The 22284-nt window shown below is 40.3% G+C and overlaps 3 protein-coding genes across 7 annotated transcripts in view; 2 read left to right on the plus strand and 1 right to left on the minus strand.

Moving 5' to 3' along the window:
• Positions 1 to 20656, minus strand: part of cyp17a2 (cytochrome P450, family 17, subfamily A, polypeptide 2) — a 43646-nt gene extending 22990 nt beyond the window's left edge. Inside the window, exons 1-2 of one of the 4 annotated variants that reach the window (XM_067445458.1) lie at positions 20585 to 20656; positions 9912 to 10075 (exon numbers count right to left, since the gene is read on the minus strand). The gene's annotated coding sequence lies outside the window, so the exon portion shown is untranslated. Of the gene's footprint in view, positions 3959 to 9911; positions 10401 to 10604; positions 11108 to 20584 lie in introns of those variants that run through there. The other 3 variants (XM_067445459.1, XM_067445460.1, XM_067445457.1) reach the window with 3 other exon arrangements.
• On the plus strand, positions 11848 to 14026 carry egr4 (early growth response 4). Its single transcript, XM_067445462.1, has 2 exons — positions 11848 to 12087; positions 12423 to 14026. Exons 1-2 carry the CDS (start codon positions 11982 to 11984, stop codon positions 13421 to 13423), a joined length of 1107 nt encoding a protein of 368 aa, XP_067301563.1. The 5' UTR covers positions 11848 to 11981; the 3' UTR covers positions 13424 to 14026.
• The window catches only part of si:ch73-290k24.5 (F-box only protein 41), a 49907-nt gene continuing 48219 nt past the window's right edge, over positions 20597 to 22284 (plus strand). The window contains exon 1 of one of the 2 annotated variants that reach the window (XM_067445455.1): positions 20597 to 20730. The gene's annotated coding sequence lies outside the window, so the exon portion shown is untranslated. The remainder of the gene's footprint in view (positions 20731 to 22284) is intronic. The other variant, XM_067445456.1, reaches the window with a different exon arrangement.

The raw sequence follows: 22284 nt of genomic DNA on the forward strand, positions 1-22284 counted from the left end.
CCTAAACCTTGAGGAAAGCCTGTGGAGCCACATACTGAAAGTTTGCTCCAAGCGTGTATTTCGGTGTTAGAATTACAGCACCCCATACTGGTCTGGCATCTATACTACTGGTTTTGAGTTGGTTTCAGTGGTTTAGTGTGTACGCAGATATTTCTTGAGACGAATAAAGATCAGATAGAGAAAGCTCTGGCGTTGTGTGGTTGTGGCCTAAAACAAATTATAATGTAACCATGGGCAGAATTTCTATTTATAAAATGTTTTTGCAGCGTTGTGCAATGTAGCCAATCACGGACATATGTGTTGATTTCTTGAACGCAACGGCCAATCAAATGCATTTAAGATCACTCACCGCTCAAAGTGAGTTTTTGATCAGTGCTGAATTCTTCATGCTGGCTGTTAGAGTTGGCTCAGGCAGGAAGGCAAAGACAGGAACAGACGTGCACTCAAAAAAATGAACTTTTGATGCTGTTCACTTTATTTAAGAAATTCATCTCGATTTAACACCATTATATCAGGTTTCCGGTTCAAATGTAATTGATTTATGTTAAACTGACTTAAAACCGTTACTCTTTGGCATAACTTAATGTTTTTATTTTGAAATAACATGTTTCAATCATGTAACCCAGTCAAACAGGACATTCACTTCCCATCATGCTTTACAAATGGGCTGAATTTGGAGAGTAAGGGCCCTATTTTAACGATCTGAAACGCAAGTGTCAAAGCGTGAAGTGCAAGTAACTTTGTGGGCGGGTCTCGGCGCTGTTGCTATTTTCCCGGCGGGATAAATGGCTCTTGCGCTCGGCGCAAATCTAAAATGGGTTGGTCTGAAGTAGCTTCATTATTCATAGGTGTGGTTTGGGCGTAACGTGAATAAACCAATCAGAGCGGCATCCAACATTCCCTTTAAAAGCAGCTGCGCAAGCTCCATTATGGATCGCTATTATTATGGCGTATTTACCAGACGCACGCCAGGAGCGGTTCACAGCCGAGGAGACTGATGTTCTTGTAAGAGCAGTGAAAGACAGAGAAGTTGTGTTGTATGGGGATGGAGAAACCCACCCAAAATAGCGTCGGTTAAACAGTTTTTTCAGTTTTTCAGTCGATTTTTTTTTCCTGGTTCTTGACGGACAAACCAATTTGTCAGATGTCCTTATATACAGATATGTCTGGCCACTATTGGGCAAACAGGTCTGATCCTCAATTACTACAATTAGCATGAATAATTTGTAAGCTAGATTTATGCCTATTTTTTCACATCTTCGTGGCACACCACAATGATTTCCGTCATCTCATGTGTTAATATTTTTTAGTGTAACAATTTATGATTTGCAAAAATAATTGTTGCATCTGTGTAGATTACATGAGCAAAGTGTATGCGCGTTGTGCACGCTATACATTATGGTCAAGCGTGCACCCTTAAAATAGCATAATGAACAACGCGCAACGCGCCACTGACTTTAGGCGCAACTGTTTAATGGAACAGCTAAATAGCACCAGGGATTGTTTGCGCCGGAACACGCCTCCTTTTTTGCGCTGAACCGCCCAGGGAGCGCAAGTTCATTCACTAGTTTAGCGACGTGCTTCTGTGGAGGGAAAAGCGCGGTTTGCGCGGGTGCAAAATAGGGCTCTAAATGTTTAAATAAAGTGCTGTTTTATGCATTTCAAACGAGATGAGAAAATTGAGACTTTTTAATGTTTAATGTTTTGTTATGTTGGTATTTAAAAGTGTGTGTTATGTTAGTGTTTTTGGACGTTACCATTGTGTTGAAGTGTAGAGCGTGTGCTCGGGGTGAGGATCTGCTAATAACTATTAAAGTTGTTTTAATAATAAAAAAGCAACTACATTGGGCATGCCATGGATGTAACAAAACCATCTAGCCAATACAATCTTGTAATATAAAAGGTGTTGTAAATGTTGTAAAAAACAGCATTTCACTAAATAAAAAATAATCAATTAAACTGGATTACTTTTTTTCTTTTCTTTTTTATTAATTTCAGGGTAATTAAACGTAATAGTTTTGGACAAAATTAAGAATGTTAACCTGATTTAACTAAATGGCATTGAATTAACTTTACGTAAAAAAAAAATTGGTTTACCGAAATAAACAATGTTAATTAAATTCAACATAACCCAATTACGTGGAACCTGTTGACATAAAAAATTAAGTAAATCCAAGGTTTCAGTTTTTTGAGTGTAGCTCAAATGATGAAGGTTTCAAAAATATCGGATAAACACAACAGTACGTAACTGTGACCAGACAACGAGTGAGAGAACAAAGGAGAACTAAATACAAACTCAGATGAACACAGATGAAGATGAACTAGAGTAACGAGGGTAACAAAGAAAGACAAGTGGCGGAAAACTTAAACATGTGACAAATGAGAACAGGAAGTACATGGAGCAAAACACAACCAAAACAGACCAAAGATGTGACACTAGCAAATCCTGCTTGAATAGCCTGAATGTAATTTTATAGCCTCGCTTCATTTAGTATACGTAGATTCATGAATATGCAAATGAGCCCCGCCTCCACTCACTCAACAGCTCAGAGACCCACTCCTTAATGATCACAAGATGGCTACAAAGTAGTTTGTGGCAGATGTTTGACACTGTATATGGTTCACTGAAGTTTTAAGGAGAAAATACTCAGTGATGGTGAGGAGTTTGTCTTAAAGGTACAGTGTGTAAGTTTTAGCTGCATCTAGTGGTGAGGTTGTGAATTACACCCATCCATGTCTCACCCCTCCCTGTCGAAGCACAGAGAAGCTACGGTGGCTGACACAGGACAAAGATGTCATCGTTAGACAGAGCACAGAGTAGCTAGTGCTCTGTAGAGAAGTTTGTCCATTTAGGGCTACCGTAGAAACATCCATCTTCACTGTACCCGCGGTGTGCTCATTATAAAATAATAAAAACATAACGGTCATTATGTAAGGCCTTTATACGCAACTGAAAACTTAGTTATGTGTATTATATTGTATTTATGTCAATAGATCCCCATAAATATTACACACAGCACCTTTAAATCATATTAAAAATACCATATAGACATGTGAACAATATTAAAACTTGATTTTTTTGATGTCTTTAAGTTGAAAAAATACCTGCTACTCACTTCATTAGCATTTTTTTTTTTTAAAGTTGACTTTAACTGGAGCAAATTATCCGAGTTCATAGTTTAGTTTGATAGGTTGCCTCATTTTTTTAAAGTTAGATCAACTTTATTTTATTGTTTACAGTGAAGACACACTTAAAGGATAGTTCACTCCTGATAATTTACTCGCCACCATCTCATCCAAGATGTCTTTCTTTCTTCAGTCGATAAGAAATGAACCATCCTTATGGACATTTCTGTTCTTTTCAGTTTAGTTTTTTTGTGTGATAATTCTGGCCTGTGTTAAAGTCAACTGCACAAATGTTGGTCCAGGTGTGTATTTTTATTGACATTTTAGTACTTCACCCCAATTTCCATTAATAAATCTGTTTTACACAAAATAGTTCCACTTAGCATCGTTTGGACAAAAATGCAATTTTTAACTATAAAATGCTGCAATCTTTGTTACTAGGCTTTCATTCTGTTGGCAAGGCTTCACAATTTTAATTTGTACTATTTTTTACCAGATGAAGCCATTCTCTCAGGTTTGGCATATAAAGCAAATACTCACTTTATTCCTGTTCTCTGCATATGCATATTCTAAAGCCAACTCTCTCTCCCTCTGTGTGTGTGTGTGTGTGTGTGTGTGTGTGTGTGTGTGTGTGTGTGGCCTGGTAATCCCTACGTTATGGGGACAAAATGTCCCCACAAAGATGGCAATATCCGAAATCCTTGTCCTTGTGGGGACATTTTTAAGTCCCCATAAGGAAAACATCTTATAAATCACACAGAAGGAGTTTTTTTGAGAAAGTAAAAATGCAGAATGTTTCCTGTGATGGGTAGGTTTAGGGGCTGTGTGTGTGTGTGTGTGTGTGTGTGTGTGTGTGTGTGTGTGTGTGTGTGTGTGTGTGTGTGTGATGGGTAGGTTTAGGGGCAGGGGCAGTGTAGGGGGATAGGATGTACAGTTTGTACAGCATGAAACGCATTATGCCTATGGAAAGTCCCCATAAAACATGGAAACACGACATGTGTGTGTGTGTGTGTGTGTGTGTGTGTGTGTGTGTGTGTGTGTGTGTGTGTGTGTGTGTGTGTAATATTTGAGAGAGAAAACTCAACTGCAAATCCCAAATCCAACCGCTGTGCATCTCATGGGGAAACTTTGGGCCCAAACAAACTCTCACTAAGAGCTCATTTCTTGACAAATCTAATACTCTAATACTAAATACTAATTAAATAAGTAAAAGAAGCATTTTTTTTTTTTTTTGACGAAGCGACAAGAATAGTTCTTGTGCGAAAAAAAAATTAAATAATGACTATATCCAACAAGTTATTGTCTTCCGTGTCGGTCTGGGCCGTGAGCTCAGGCGATAGCGGCTCCTCCTCTTCTGGGTCATGAGCGGCGGATCATATTCTCACGCATGCGTCGAGTTCACGTCAATAACTTGGTGGATAAAGTCGTTATTTTGATTTTTGCAAGCCCAATAACTATTCTCGTCGCATTGTAAAATGATTGTACAGCCACTGTAGTGAGATGGGCTTTTTTTGTAAGGCAAGGCTTTAAAATGCGGGTAAACACCGCCTAACTTTAGTGCATATGATTGGATATTTGCTCATATCAGCTCATAGACTCACATGTACACTCAAAAAAAAAAAAAAAATGAAGTAAACTGAGAGAAATATTTACCATGAAGAGAAATGGAAATAATTAATTAAATGCAAACCCAAAAAAAACACAATTCACCAGCACGTATTGAACCGTTAATGCCGTACCGAATGGTTCAATATTATATATATATTAGAGGAGAATGGGCTGACTGATTCAAGCTGATAGAAGAGCAACTTTGACTGAAATAACCACTCGTTACAACCGAGGTATGCAGCAAAGCATTTGTGAAGCCACAACACACACAACCTTGAGGCGGATGGGCTACAACAGCAGAAGACCCCACCGGGTGCCACTCATCTCCACTACAAATAGGAAAAAGAGGCTACAATTTACACAAGCTCACCAAAATTGGACAGTTGAAGACTGGAAAAATGTTGCCTGGTCTGATGAGTCTCGATTTCTGTTGAGACATTACATTGGTAGAGTCAGAATTTGGCGTAAACAGAATGAGAACATGGATCCATCATGCCTTGTTACCACTGTGCAGACTGGTGGTGGTGGTGTAATGGTGTGGGGGATGTTTTCTTGGCACACTTTAGGCCCCTTAGTGCCAGTTGGGCATCGTTTTAATGCCACGGCCTACCTGAGCATTGTTTCTGACCATGTTCATCCCTTTATGACCACCATGTGCCCATCCTCTGATGGCTACTTCCAGCAGGATAATGCACCATGTCACAAAGCTTGAATCATTTCAAATTGGTTTCTTGAACATGACAATGAGTTGACTGTACTAAAATGGCCCTCACAGTCACCAGATATATATCTGGTGACTGTGAGGGCCATTTTAGTACAGTCAACTCATTGTCATGTTCAAGAAACCATTTTGAAAAAAAAAAAAAAAAAAAAAAAAAAAAAAAAAAAAAAATATATATATATATATATATATATATATATATATATATATATATATATATATATATATATATATATATATATATATATATATATATATATATATATATATATATATATATATATATATATATATATATATATATATATATATATATATATATATATATATATATATATATATATATATATATATATATATATATATATAGTAACACTTTAGTATGGGGAACACATTTTCACTATTAACTATGACTTTTGCCTCAATAACCTCATAATTTACTGCTTATTAATAGTTAGTAAGGTAGTTTTTGTATTGTTTAAGTTTAGGTATTGGATAGGATTAAGGGATGTAGAATAAGGTCATACAGAATAAGGCATTAATATGTGCTTTATAAGTACTAATAAACAGCCAATATCCTATTAATATGCATGATAATAAGCAACTAGTTAATAGTTAATAACTGAACCTTAAAATAGTCTTACCATATATATATATTTATTAGGTAAAAATATAACAAATACTGTTGTGTTTCTCACAGAAACCAATCGTTTTGTGTCTTCAGACATCAATGTGTCTCCACGAGCCGCAGGGTTTAATATGGATTCGTATGTGTGTGTGTTTTTTACTCTCATAGAAATACACCCCATTGACACGGATTATACGAGCAACGGTTGAGTTAAAAATCTTCATTTGTGTTCTCCTGAAGAAACAAACACACCTACATCTCGGATGCCCTGGGGGTCAGCAGATAAACATCATTTTCATTTTGGGTTAACTGTCCCTTTAATTACTGGTGTAAAATTTACTTAACAACGTAGATAAGAAAATATCTGCTCTCTTGAACAAAACAAAATTTCTCAAGTTCCCAAAACTAATCATGGATGATAAACACCACACAAATGTGTATGGATATATTAGAAAACAACTCTGGTACACTAAATAAATCAAATAAAATCTCTAATCCTCAAAGGCTTATCGGGCTCTGGGCCACTTTAGACACACAACTTCAGGTCACCTGGCAAAAACCAGGCCCTGAACAGCGTACCCCAACAGAGAATAAATCTCCACCTGGGATACCTTCAAAAATAACAAACTAACAAAACAATCTCCATTGGAAGGATTGACTTAACAACCCAGCTGGACCACTCTACATAACCAGAGTCCTCTAATCATCCAAATACTGAGAACCTTTTCCACACTTCAATCAATCACAAACAACTAATAAAGCTCAAAGTCACTACATAAAGAGGACACTTCACAAGATGGGTTTCAAACAAGAAAGTATTAATTTGTTTAAAAGTTAAACAAATAATGTATAGGGTCTAAATGTAAGATTATAATAGTAGATAACAATACAACAAATCAATAAACAGTTGGAAATGGGGTTTGTGGAGTAGTTGAAACAAAATGGGAACGCAAGATCACAAGAACCCACTCTTCAACCAAAGAGAGCGTGAGCAAGGAACTGTTTTGCAGTTTTATTTATAGAGTGAAAAAACAAAGCAGACTCAGACTCGACACAGACCTGACACAGACTCGACTCAGACTCGACGCAGACTCGACGCAGACTCGACGCAGACTCGACACAGACTGGACACAGACTCGACTCAGACTCGACTCAGACTCGACACAGACTCGACACAGACTCGACACAGACTCGACACAGACTCGACACAGACTCGACACAGACTCGACTCAGACTCGACTCAGACTCGACACAGACTCGACTCAGAATCGACACAGACTTGACTCAGACTTAATTCAGACTTGACTCAGACTTGATTTAGACTCGACTCAGAATTGACACAGACTCGACTCAGACTCGATTCAGACTCGACACAGACTCGACACAGAATGGACACAGACTCGACTCAGAATCGACACAGACTTGACTCAGACTTAATTCAGACTTGACTCAGACTTGATTTAGACTCGACTCAGACTCGACTCAGACTCGACTCAGACTTGACTCAGACTTGACTCAGACTTGACTCAGACTTGATTTAGACTCGACTCAGAATTGACACAGACTCAACTCAGACTCGATTCAGACTCGACACAGACTCGACACAGAATGGACACAGACTTGACTCAGAATCGACATAGACTCGACACAGACTGGACACAGACTCGACTCAGAATCGACACAGACTTGACTCAGACTTGACTCAGACTTAATTCAGACTTGACTCAGACTTGATTTAGACTCGACTCAGAATTGACACAGACTCGACTCAGACTCGTCTCAGACTCGACTCAGACTCGATTCAGACTCGACTCAGACTCGACACAGACTGGACACAGACTGGACACAGACTCGACTCAGAATCGACACAGACTTGACTCAGACTTGACACAGACTCGACACAGACTGGACACAGACTCGACTCAGACTCGACACAGACTCGACACAGACTCGACTCAGACTTGATTTAGACTCGACTCAGACTTGATTTAGACTCGACTCAGACTCGACTCAGACTTGACTCAGACTTGATTTAGACTCGACTCAGTCTCGACTCAGACTTGATTTAGACTCGACTCAGACTTGATTTAGACTCGACTCAGACTCGACTCAGACTTGACTCAGACTTGACTCAGACTCGACACAGACTCGACTCAGACTCGACTCAGACTTGATTTAGACTCGACTCAGACTTGATTTAGACTCGACTCAGACTCGACTCAGACTTGACTCAGACTTGATTTAGACTCGACTCAGACTCGACTCAGACTTGATTTAGACTCGACTCAGACTTGATTTAGACTCGACTCAGACTCGACTCAGACTTGACTCAGACTTGATTTAGACTCGACTCAGACTTGATTTAGACTCGACTCAGACTTGACACAGCGGGTTACAGGGAAAAAATACTCAACAAAGACCATGGCAAACATGAGGGCTTAAATGCACATGGACTAATGACTAGACAAGGGACACCTGTGAACAATGATCAAACAATTATCCAATAAGAACATTACAACAGAACACAAGACAAGGGCGCGCATGGCAGGATCACATGAGGGCAAGGAGGCACATGAAAAGACCAGGGAGTGCATGGCAGTGAACCAAGCAAACTAAGAAACATGACTGTGGAATAAACTCAGAACAAACCCCAAACACATCGTGACAAAGGGTTAAGGTTTTTGAGCAAATATCATTGAGCAATGATATTTTGATATAGATATAGATCTGAGATAGATATAGATATAGATTGATATAGATCACAGTAGGGCTGTCTAAAAAGGTTTCCAAGGTATCATTAAAAATCAATTTCCCTATGGAGAAAACAAATTGAGTTTTTACTTCCGGAACCGGCTTTTGAACTCTATAAACTGCAGCAGTGCAGCTTAAAAAAAAGTGTGTTGGATCTCCATGATTTAATTGTGTACATCGGTCCCACACGAATCAACTAAGTTGAAGAAACATAATTTGTACATGTAACTTCAACATCGTGGAATGAATACATTTTTAGTGACTCAATAAGTAGTTTCAAAGTGAATTTTATATGGCTCCCTGACATGATTCAAACATTCAATTTCATATATTCATTCATCCACTTTAATTTCATATATTTTAATATTACACAGATCAATAATAATACTGCACTAGCTAGCATCCTAAATACTAAGCTCTTTCAACAAAGCTGTAATGACATTAGTTGTTTTACTCCACAGCCTAAGCAAATGGGAACCCACAATAATTTAAATTGTTCTAATAATTCTGACATAATTGACTATATTAAACTATATTAAACACAATCATGTCTCCCCCTTTCTCATTTTGCTCAAAAATACATTAAATAACACTTTGACATATAAAAAAACAACATTTACTCGCTCTTGATTTAGCCATATGCAAAGCATGCTGGGAACTAACAAGCCCCGCCCAGTTTCAGTTAACGCAACATAAATTATTCATGTGACAACACAAACGGATTAAGTTTGACTTCAATTTAAGTGGATTGAACACAAACAAATTAAGTTGGGACAAAATGTATAGCCATTGTGTTGCTTTAGCTCATTTTAATTAAGCAATTTGAACAGGCAGTACTAATATTTGTTTTCAGTGTACAGTAAAGTACACTCAAATGTTCTTTAAATTATTAAAAAAATCTTCACACTAAGAAGAAAGGTTATTTTTTAAGAGCTGATCACTGAAAGGTTTTATGGCATCACTGTGAAATCCCCCTTTTGGAACATGTATTTTTAAGAGAAGCGTTTTCCTGTCTTTTTGTGTGTGTTTGTATGTCTTCCTGATGTATGTGTGTGTTCGTGTATAATTGTCACTCACACACACAGGCTTCCCCCGCTCCTGCGCTGTGAGATCCCACACCTCCAGCTGAGTTCGCGCGGGGGCAGCCGTGTATTTTTGGCGGGAATGCCTCGCGTTCGACAGCTGCCGGTACCGGGAACGGGCTGCCCCGGAGCTCTCCCACGCCTCGACGATTCAGAGCTCTGTAACGAGAGAAATGTCACCAAAAAAAAAGATGAATCACGTGCGACAAGCTGTCACAGGCGCCTTGTGCTTCTCCTTTATCGACGGAACCATTTTTGGTCTCGGTTTCCGGAAACAGAAACAGGTTCTTATTAAACAATGTGCTTAAACACACCTGATAATGTGTTCACAGCTTACAGGCCTATGCATACTGTACATGCCTGCATATTGTCATCAAAATGGACCGTGGATTTGTTATACCTACATTATAGTTGATAAAATGCTATTTTGAAAAAAGAATCACTCTAGAATAAATCCAATGATTTTTCCATGCATTGCATACAGAATTAGAAAACTAATAGTTTTCTTAATTTCACATTGATTTATTCCTTTTTTCCACATATGCATAAAGTCTTCTTTGGTGTACTGCAAACAATTATTCTAGTTCAGTCTCATTATTCTTCTTCCAACTTGTTCAAAACTAATCCATTTGTTTCTTATTTAACAGTTGCATTCATATTAGGATGAAACGGGCATCCAGAACTCCACCTGAGTCTCGCCATCTAATAAATGAGATCTCCATGGGGGCTGAAGGCTGTTATCAAAGGGTGCCAGAGCAACTTTATGACTCATATTTGAAAACATGGCCACAGATGCAGCTGCAGTCCAAATGTGCGCCACGGATCATTAGCTGCTCTGGAGACATGATGCGTTACATAACACATAACTCAACGATTCGGCGGAGATGTTAATCTCAGGCACGCTTTTACCTCAAATCATTTGCATGCATGCAGTGCTTATGTGTTATGCAACGCGTGCACAAACATAATAAAGCACATCTCTTGACTGTTGGGTCGATTTGGCGTGGCATTTAGATGCATCGTGCCATGTATCACACGTGAAGACTGAAAGCATGTGTGTGCATGTCGCTGTCCGCGGTGCTGAACTGATGCACCAGCCGCGGAAGTGTCGCTGTCCGCGGTGCTGAACTGATGCATCAGCCGCGGAAGTGTCGCTGTCCGCAGTGCTGATCTGATGCATCAGCCGCGAAAGTGTCGCTGTCCGCGGTGCTGAACTGACGAATCAGCCGCGGAAGTGTCGCTGTCCGCGGTGCTGAACTGACGAATCAGCCGCGGAAGTGTCGCTGTCCGCGGTGCTGAACTGATGCATCAGCCGCGAAAGTGTCGCTGTCCGCGGTGCTGATCTAATGCAAACTGGCTGATCTGGAATCAGCTTCCCTTTACAAAACATCAGTCTGTATCATTAGGAAAAGGGGAAAAAGTTGATGCACATCAGCACTTATTAGCAACACACTGATCAGATCCAAAACACACTTGAAATTTGACATTTTTTCCTGTTACAAATCACTTTGAATGCAAGCAACTGAGCCCCGTTCGCCTGTTATATCCGCATTGCTCTGTGTTTTCATGCACATTCATTGTTTTACTGTTTGCAATCTCGCTCAACTCATGGTCTGAACCCATCAGATCGTCTGTCTGAAGTCTCCCGGGGCTCTTTTTAGTTTGACACTGTTCCACTGCGAACATAATGGCCGCCTGTCATTCACAAACGCGCCTCATTTTTCCGCAATGGTCTTCAGGAAAGTCTCCGCTACGTCACGCCCCTGTGCCCATTTTCGGAGGGGAACCCCGTCACATCCTCTGCCCATATTTGGGCAAGAGCAGTCCAAAATCTGTACACGGCGGGGAATCCTCCTGCCGACGTAGATGAGCGGCGGGCGGAGCCTCGGCCGAGCCGAATGGTATAAAAGGGGGATGAGGAATTCCGGAAAACGAATCGACGGAGACCAGAACCTGAAGGAAGCAAAACGAGCTCTCACTGGAACGAGAAAAAGGGAATCCCAAAGCATTACCTTGAAGGAAATAATTCTCTCGACATTCCTTGTGGATTTTGCTGCATATTCAAATGGACATTATGCTGAACACCGTGGACTTCAGCGCTCTGGATCTGCTCTGCGCTCAAACGATTCCTCTAGAGGCACAATCTTCCCCTCAGAATCAACCTGATGCTGGTGAGTACACTGGATATTATGCTTCATCTTTTTGCAATCTGACTTAAAGCAATGCAATGCTGCACAGATATATTTAAAAATCAACGGTTTGAAAATCCTTAACAGTAAGAGTTCTTTATTGCATCGAAGGTAACATCCATGGAATCTTTTAAGGTTCTTTAGATTTTTTAAATGTACTGCAAACACTCCATTAGGAGCGTTTATATTTAAGAGTGTATATTGATAAACGCCATGCAATGAACGTCTGGAATATAAGAAGCACATTTGTTGGAAAGCTTTAGTTGATGCAGTGAGTCGACATTATGTAACGCACTCCTCTCCTCTTTCTCTCGCAGCGTTCGGTCTGTTGAAGCCCAAAGAGGAGCCGCTGGACGCGGGTTTCCCCGATTGCTCAAGCGACGGGTTCCCGCCGTCTCCCCTGACCTACACCGGCAGCTTCTACACCGAGTCCGGGCCGTGCAGCGCGGACGCGCTTCTCAACATCCTCTCGGAGATCGTCGGCATCTCCGCGCCTACTGATCACTTCCCTCGCGGGAGCGCGCTGTCACGCCAGGAGTCGCTGCTATCCACCGGGAGCTCGTTGGGATCGCCGGAATCGCTCTGCAACGACTCGCTGGATGAGTTCGCGGACGCCGGCGCGCAACAGTCGATCAAGAGCGAGTTCGGCACCAGCTGCGATCTTTTTGATGGCTTCTGTACTTCTCACGAGCCTTCGGACCTGGATGACATCATTGACCTGCTCTCTCCGCTGGGTCCCGAGACGGACTCGGTGTTGGACACGTGGATCAAGCAAGAGCCCTTGGAGCAAGCGAACGCGCTAAACTTCGCGCCCAACTTCCAGATTCCCGCGACAGCGGCCGCTTCCCATGAAAACAGTCTCTACAGGAGCATCGCGTTCCCCGCGTTCGGCTGCACAACGACTGCGCTCGCGGACGCGCTGGACTCGCTGCTCTCCACCAACACGCTCACGCAGAGAAGCAAACCGCGCGCCAGGAAGGGCGCGCCCCGCGAGAAGCCCTTCTCCTGCCCGCTTGAGAACTGCGAGCGTCGCTTCTCGCGCTCCGACGAGCTCAACCGCCACGTGCGCATCCACACCGGGCACAAGCCCTTCCAGTGCCGCGTGTGCCTGCGCTGCTTCAGCCGCAGCGACCACCTCACCACTCACATGCGCACGCACACCGGAGAGAAGCCGTTCTCCTGCGACGTGTGCGGGCGCCGCTTCGCGCGCAGCGACGAGAGAAAGCGACACGGTCGCGTGCATCTCAAGCAGCGCGAGAGGATGCAGCAGAAGACGGAGCTCCTCGCCGCCTGCGCGTTCGAGCTCCAGTGCGCGTGAGCTCCAGTGCTCGGCTTCGTTCCTGCCCGTTCTGGGAAGTTTACGCCTGGCGTTAAGCGTTCAACGCAAGAGCAGCTCAGCTGAAGGAGGACGCGTCTGGAGCGCGTCGAGCGCCACGCGTGATGTGTCGCTGTGCGGCTGGAACTCATTTACCGTCTGCGAAGCCAGACGCGTTCCGGCGGACGGTCGTCAAACGCACAAATGACGCTGAAGACTCAGATGTTGTGTGTGAAATATCCTGCATGTCTTGATGTGAACGCGCATGCGACACGTGACGTCCACCTGTTGTGTTTTGATACGTCACTTTATAAAGCACACGAGAAGAAGAGCTCTATATATTTGTACGTTATTGATTGTAATTTTGTATCAGAGAAATCTATCTTCTAGGTTTTCATAAGTGATTGTACTCCACTGTTCGCTCGGGTCTTGGGACCGAGTGCGCGAGGACTCGCGGTAGCACGCGCAGATGTGCGGAATGAATGACTTCCGGTTTGTTCTGGAGTCGCTGTTGTTAATTATTCGCCTTTGATTCTCGCTGTCAATGCCTTGTGAATCTCTTTGAGGCCAATGAATGTTTCCAATAAAACTTTATTATTGACATCACTGCGGGTCTTTATGGCTGTTATTTTGTTTATCTTACCTAAAGCTACATACACATCCATGCATCAGAAGTTTGGACACACGCTGGGTTTACATCAACAAAATTACATTTTATATAGAATCCATTTTTTAAAAGTAAAAACTGATCTTTAAGGCAACAATTGCAGCACATTTACAGTAAACTCATCAACTGAAATATTAAGACAAACTTTTGGTGAATAGCATAATGTAACAAAAAAAGATGATTAAACAAAACAATAGATTCGTTTTTTACACAGAGAATAAGAGTTCAATCAAAATAAATAGTTCTTCATTACATTAAAATAAATTGTTTTTATATTGTACTTTTCCTATATTTAATATAAGAGTCAAATTTATATATATATATATACACTCACCTAAAGGATTATTAGGAACACACACTAATACTGTTATAATACACTTTCGCCTTCAGAACTGCCTTAATTCTACGTGGCATTGATTCAACAAGGTGCTGAAAGCATTCTTTAGAAATGTTGGCCCATATTGATAGGAGAGCATCTTGCAGTTGATGGAGATTTGTGGGATGCACATCCAGGGCACGAAGCTCCCGTTCCACCACATCCCAAAGATGCTCTATTGGGTTGAGATCTGGTGACTGTGGCGGCCATTTTAGTAGAGTGAACTCAATGTCATGTTCAAGAAACCAATTTGAAATGATTGGAGCTTTGTGACATGGTGCATTATCCTGCTGGAAGTAGCCATCAGAGGATGAGTACATGGTGGTCATAAAGGGATGGACATGGTCAGAAACAATTCTCAGGTAGGCCGTGGCATTTAAACGATGCCCAATTGGCACTAAGGGGCCTAAAGTGTGCCAAGAAAACATCCCCACACCATTACACCACCACCACCAGCCTGCACAGTGGTAACAAGGCATGATGGATCCATGTTCTCATTCTGTCTTCAGGCAGGAATTGCAGATCCGAGACCCTCGGATTATGCTCTTCGGACGGGACCTACGCCAAAATGACTCTGTACACTATCAGCTGGCTGAGCTGTTAATAAATGCACTATTGTCAATATATTTCTCCCCGAGTCTTTCTGGTAGAAATGGTTATGAAGGAAAATCTCGCAAAACTGAGCAGATTGTGAAATACTCAGACCGGCCCGTCTGGCACCAACAACCATGCCACGCTCAAAATGGCTTAAATCACCTTTCTTTTCCATTCTGGCATTCAGTTTGGAGTTCAGGAGATTGTCTTGACCAGGACCACACCCCTAAATGCATTGAAGCAACTGCCATGTGATTGGTTGATTAGATAATCACATTAATGAGAAATTGAACAGGTGTTCCTAATAATCCTTTAGGTGAGTGTGTGTGTATATATATATCATCATCAACTTTTATATACATAGAAAAACAAAAACAATGAATTTTATAAACAATAATGAAAGAAAGAAAGCTTGTCATTTCACTATAAAGATATATCGAAAATAACTTTATATAGTGTACTATTGTACTTATCCTATATTTTAGCAACTAAATAAATCCTTGGATTCAAATTTCATACAGGCAATACAATAGAAAATGTAATTTCTGCTCAGGTGAAATTTCCTTTGCATTAATTTTTACTCAAAAAATATAACACAGAATTAAACCACCCATTTAAAGCGCTATTTATTTAGAAATATCAACATAAATAGAAGTTAATAACACTACAGATATTGAGAAGACACCACATTATAGAAGTAAAGAGGCATCAGAGACTCAGTACACAATACATAGAGACGGTAACATTTGATGGATCGTTTATCTGTATGAATGTGTCATTTTGAGTAGAAAATGAACTCCAAACGTCACAAAATGGCAGGTTACTAAACCAAACCACAAAAGCATTGATGTAACTACAGCTGGAAAACAGCACTGGAAAAAATCCAACTCACAAAAATTTAGATTAATGATTTAATTAAATGCTTTAGTTAACTGGGCAATTCAATGCAGAAACTTTGGCTTAAAGAAACACTCCACCCTTTTTAGAAATAGGGTTTATTTAACTTATTTCCTACATTTAGATATGTGGGCAAATGTATTTTTGTCTCAGTGCATGCACTTTTATGATGATAGATGCACTTTTATGATGGACAGATGCACTATTATGATGACAGATGCACTATTATGATGACAGATGCACTTTTATGATGGGTAGATGCACTATTATGATGATAGATGCACTTTTATGATGGGTAGATGCACTATTATGATGATAGATGCACTATTATGATGATAGATGCACTATTATGATGGACAGATGCACTTTTATGATGATAGATGCACTATTATGATGGACAGATGCACTTTTATGATGATAGATGCACTTTTATGATGGATAGATGCACTTTTATGATGGATAGATGCACTTTTATGATGATAGATGCACTTTTATGATGGATAGATGCACTTTTATAATGGATAGATGCACTTTTATGATGATAGATGCACTTTTATGATGGACAGATGCACTTTTATGATGGATAGATGCACTTTTATGATGGACAGATGCACTTTTATGATGGATAGATGCACTTTTATGATGGACAGATGCACTTTTATGATGGATAGATGCACTTTTATGATGGGTAGATGCACTTTTATGATGATAGATGCACTTTTATTATGGATAGATGCACTTTTATGATGGATAGATGCACTTTTATGATGGGTAGATGCACTATTATGATGATAGATGCACTTTTATGATGGGTAGATGCACTTTTATGATGATAGATGCACTTTTATGATGACAGATGCACTTTTATGATGGATAGATGCACTTTTATGATGGACAGATGCACTTTTATGATGATAGATGCACTATTATGATGACAGATGCACTATTATGATGACAGATGCACTTTTATGATGACAGAAGCACTATTATGATGACAGATGCACTATTATGATGACAGATGCACTTTTATGATGGACAGATGCACTATTATGATGACAGATGCACTTTTATGATGACAGATGCACTATTATGATGATAGATGCACTTTTATGATGGATAGATGCACTATTATGATGACAGATGCACTATTATGATGACAGATGCACTATTATGATGACAGATGCACTATTATGATGATAGATGCACTATTATGATGACAGATGCACTATTATGATGATAGATGCACTTTTATGATGGACAGATGCACTTTTATGATGGACAGATGCACTATTATGATGACAGATGCACTATTATGATGATAGATGCACTATTATGATGACAGATGCACTATTATGATGACAGATGCACTATTATGATGACAGATGCACTATTATGATGATAGATGCACTTTTATGATGATAGATGCACTATTATGATGACAGATGCACTATTATGATGACAGATGCACTATTATGATGACAGATGCACTTTTATGATGACAGATGCACTATTATGATGATAGATGCACTATTATGATGACAGATGCACTATTATGATGATAGATGCACTTTTATGATGGACAGATGCACTTTTATGATGGACAGATGCACTATTATGATGACAGATGCACTATTATGATGATAGATGCACTATTATGATGACAGATGCACTATTATGATGATAGATGCACTTTTATGATGGATAGATGCACTATTATGATGACAGATGCACTATTATGATGACAGATGCACTTTTATGATGACAGATGCACTATTATGATGATAGATGCACTATTATGATGACAGATGCACTTTTATGATGGACAGATGCACTTTTATGTTGACAGATGCACTATTATGATGATAGATGCACTATTATGATGACAGATGCACTATTATGATGATAGATGCACTTTTATGATGGACAGATGCACTATTATGATGACAGATGCACTTTTATGATGACAGATGCACTATTATGATGATAGATGCACTATTATGATGACAGATGCACTTTTATGATGACAGATGCACTATTATGATGACAGATGCACTATTATGATGATATATGCACTTTTATGATGACAGATGCACTATTATGATGATAGATGCACTTTTATGATGGATAGAAGCACTTGTATGATGGATATATGCACTATTATGATGATAGATGCACTTTTATGATGGATAGATGCACTTTTATGATGACAGATGCACTATTATGATGACAGATGCACTTTTATGATGACAGATGCACTATTATGATGATAGATGCACTTTTATGATGGATAGATGCACTTTTATGATGACAGATGCACTTTTTATGATGATAGATGCACTTTTATGATGGATAGATGCACTATTATGATGATAGATGCACTTTTATGATGACAGATGCACTTTTATGATGGATAGATGCACTTTTATGATGATAGATGCACTTTTATGATGACAGATGCACTTTTATGATGGATAGATGCACTTTTATGATGATAGATGCACTTTTATGATGGATAGATGCACTTTTATGATGATAGATGCACTTTTATGATGACAGATGCACTTTTATGATGGATAGATGCACTTTTATGATGGACAGATGCACTTTTATGATGGATAGATGCACTTTTATGATGGACAGATGCACTTTTATGATGGATAGATGCACTTTTATAATGGATAGATGCACTTTTATAATGAATAGATGCACTTTTATGATGGATAGATGCACTTTTATGATGGGTAGATGCACTTTTATGATGATAGATGCACTTTTATTATGGATAGATGCACTTTTATGATGGATAGATGCACTTTTATGATGGGTAGATGCACTATTATGATTATAGATGCACTTTTATGATGGGTAGATGCACTTTTATGATGATAGATGCACTTTTATGATGACAGATGCACTTTTATGATGGATAGATGCATTTTTATGATGATAGATGCACTTTTATGATGGGTAGATGCACTTTTATGATGGACAGATGCACTTTTATGATGGATAGATGCACTTTTATGATGATAGATGCACTTTTATGATGGACAGATGCACTTTTATGATGACAGATGCACTTTTATGATGGACAGATGCACTTTTATGATGGATAGATGCACTTTTATGATGGATAGATGCACTTTTATGATGATAGATGCACTATTATGATGACAGATGCACTATTATGATGACAGATGCACTTTTATGATGACAGAAGCACTATTATGATGATAGATGCACTTTTATGATGGATAGATGCACTTTTATGATGGACAGATGCACTATTATGATGACAGATGCACTATTATGATGACAGATGCACTATTATGATGATAGATGCACTATTATGATGACAGATGCACTATTATGATGATAGATGCACTTTTATGATGGACAGATGCACTTTTATGATGGACAGATGCACTATTATGATGACAGATGCACTATTATGATGATAGATGCACTATTATGATGACAGATGCACTATTATGATGATAGATGCACTTTTATGATGGATAGATGCACTTTTATGATGACAGATGCACTATTATGATGACAGATGCACTTTTATGATGACAGATGCACTATTATGATGATAGATGCACTTTTATGATGGATAGATGCACTTTTATGATGGACAGATGCACTATTATGATGACAGATGCACTATTATGATGACAGATGCACTTTTATGATGACAGATGCACTATTATGATGATAGATGCACTTTTATGATGACAGATGCACTATTATGATGACAGATGCACTATTATGATGACAGATGCACTTTTATGATGACAGATGCACTATTATGATGATAGATGCACTTTTATGATGGATAGATGCACTTTTATGATGGATATATGCACTATTATGATGATAGATGCACTTTTATGATGACAGATGCACTATTATGATGATAGATGCACTTTTATGATGGATAGATGCACTTTTATGATGACAGATGCACTTTTATGATGATAGATGCACTTTTATGATGGATAGATGCACTATTATGATGATAGATGCACTTTTATGATGACAGATGCACTTTTATGATGGATAGATGCACTTTTATGATGATAGATGCACTTTTATGATGACAGATGCACTTTTATGATGGATAGATGCACTATTATAATGTGTAGATATGGGTATATAAATGGGTATATATATATATATATATATATAAAGAGAGAGAGAGAGAGAGAGAGAGAGAGAGAGAGAGAGAGAGAGAGAGACAGAGAGAGAGAGAGAGAGAGAGAGAGAGAGAGAGAGAGAGAGAGAGAGAGAGAGAGAGAGAGAGAGAGAGAGAGAGAGAGAGACAGAGAGAGAGAGAGAGAGGGGGGGGCTTGTTTTATATTGTACTTTTGCTGTCGGTTCTTTACCTTCACTAACTCTTGATCTAGCGCCATCTACTGGTGCACAACTCACTCACTTTGTCTAATTTTGCAAATTTAACTTAGATCTACTGTAGCCCACATAGTGTGTATTCACCTTTAATTTGAAATATGTATCGTACGCCTCGTGCCAGGTTCAGAGCTTCAGCACCAAGAGTCATGTGGACAGCGCCGCTCGCGCACGGCAGCCACGGAGGCGCGTGCTCGACACAGATGCGTTTTCTTACCTCTTCTTTTTCACACTCCTCTGGTAGTGCGCTTGACGTCAGAGGCGACCGGAGCGGCTGCTCGCGCGTGGACGGGCTGGATGAGTTTTGCGGGTCTGTGGAGGACGAGAGAGCACACGGAGTGAAGGCAGGACGGAGCCCGGTCGGTGAGCATGAAAACTCAAACTCACAGTGATACTGACATGCTTAATGCTGCACATTTATCTGGATAACAGGCGGAGCTCGCGCTGCATGCCTACGGATGATGCACGTGAAGTTATTGGGCTGGGTCGCGTGCATGATCCAGATTGCGATGCATGACGAGCTGATGTAGATATGATGACCAAATTCATTCACCCACGCGTGTGCATTTTTAAGAACGATGTGCACAAAGACTGTATTTCTTTATCACGTTGTTAATGGAGCTGGACTCGGACAGCTTTTGTCTTCATCATATTCATGCGGAAATAACGCGGAGCGCGCGCACGGAGTCATGCATGAATTCCGACACGTCACTTAGAATATTTCAAGCGCGCGCGCGCGCGCGCAAACACACACACACACACACACACACACGCACGCACGCACGCGCGCACACACACACAGTTTAACTTTAGTGTGTGTGAATCTGAACCGGTTGAACTTTGTGTTGAAAATAGAATTTGCATTGGAATTATTTTTGAATGGCAGTGTTTATCGAATACATTAGAGCATTCTGGGAATTAAGTGTTCCACCGCGTGCGCGCGCGCGCACACACACACACACACACACACACACACACACACACACACACACACACACACACACACACACACACACACACACACACACACACACACACACACAGAGAGAGGTAGACACTTACTACTGCATACCTGATATCCTAGTAGACACATAAATAGATCGATATATAAACTAAAGACCAAGTATGATAGAGAGGGTGATGCAGGACATTAAAATAGATGTGGCGATGCCGTTATACACTATAGTGCACATTTCATTTAAACCAGTGTGAGACATACCTTGAACAAAGTCATTCCCTAAAACAACACAAGAGTGCAGTCGCCACCCAGGGACTTTAAAGGAGATAAAACACTTTACACTCACATACTGTGCATTAGTAACATGATTGTAACAAGTGTAGCTGTAACATTATGATACACACTGTATTGCCAAAAGTTTTGGGACGTCTGCCTGTACATGCACATAAACTTTAATGCCGTCCCATTGTTAATCCGTAGGGTTTAATCTGGAGTCGGCCCACCCTCTCTAACAGCTTCAGCTCTTCTGGGAAGGCTTTCCTCAAGGTTTAGGAGTGTGTTTATGGGGATTTCTGCCCATTCTTCTAGAAGCTCATTTGTGAGGTCAGGCACTGATGTTGGACGAGAAGGCCTGGCTCTCAGTCTCCGCTCTAATTCATCCCAAAGCTGTTCTATCGGGTCGAGCTCAGGACTCTGTGCAGGCCAGTCAAGTTCCTCCACACCAAACTCCTCATCCATGTCTTTATGGACCGACGCTTTGTGCACTGGAGGGCAGTCATGTTGGGACAGGAAGGGGCCGTCCCCAAACTGTTCCCACAATGTTGGGAGCATGAAATGGTCCAAAATGCCTTGGTGTGCTGAAGCATTAAGAGTTCCTTTTACTGGAACTAAGGGGCCAAGCCCAACCCCTGAAAAACAACCCCCCCCCCCCCCCCCCCCTCCACCAAACTTTACACTTG

The sequence above is a fragment of the Pseudorasbora parva genome, chromosome 6, assembly GCF_024679245.1.
Source record: "Pseudorasbora parva isolate DD20220531a chromosome 6, ASM2467924v1, whole genome shotgun sequence".
In the NCBI taxonomy this organism is placed as follows: Eukaryota; Metazoa; Chordata; class Actinopteri; order Cypriniformes; family Gobionidae; genus Pseudorasbora; species Pseudorasbora parva.

What these genes read in the sequence shown, in the direction of transcription:
- egr4 (XM_067445462.1), top strand. Translation starts at nt 11,982, where the DNA reads ATGGACATTATGCTGAACACCGTGGACTTCAGCGCTCTGGATCTGCTC. An exon ending in TCAGAATCAACCTGATGCTG is followed by an intron (nt 12,088 to 12,422) that starts GTGAGTACACTG and finishes TTTCTCTCGCAG; the next exon opens with CGTTCGGTCTGTTGAAGCCC.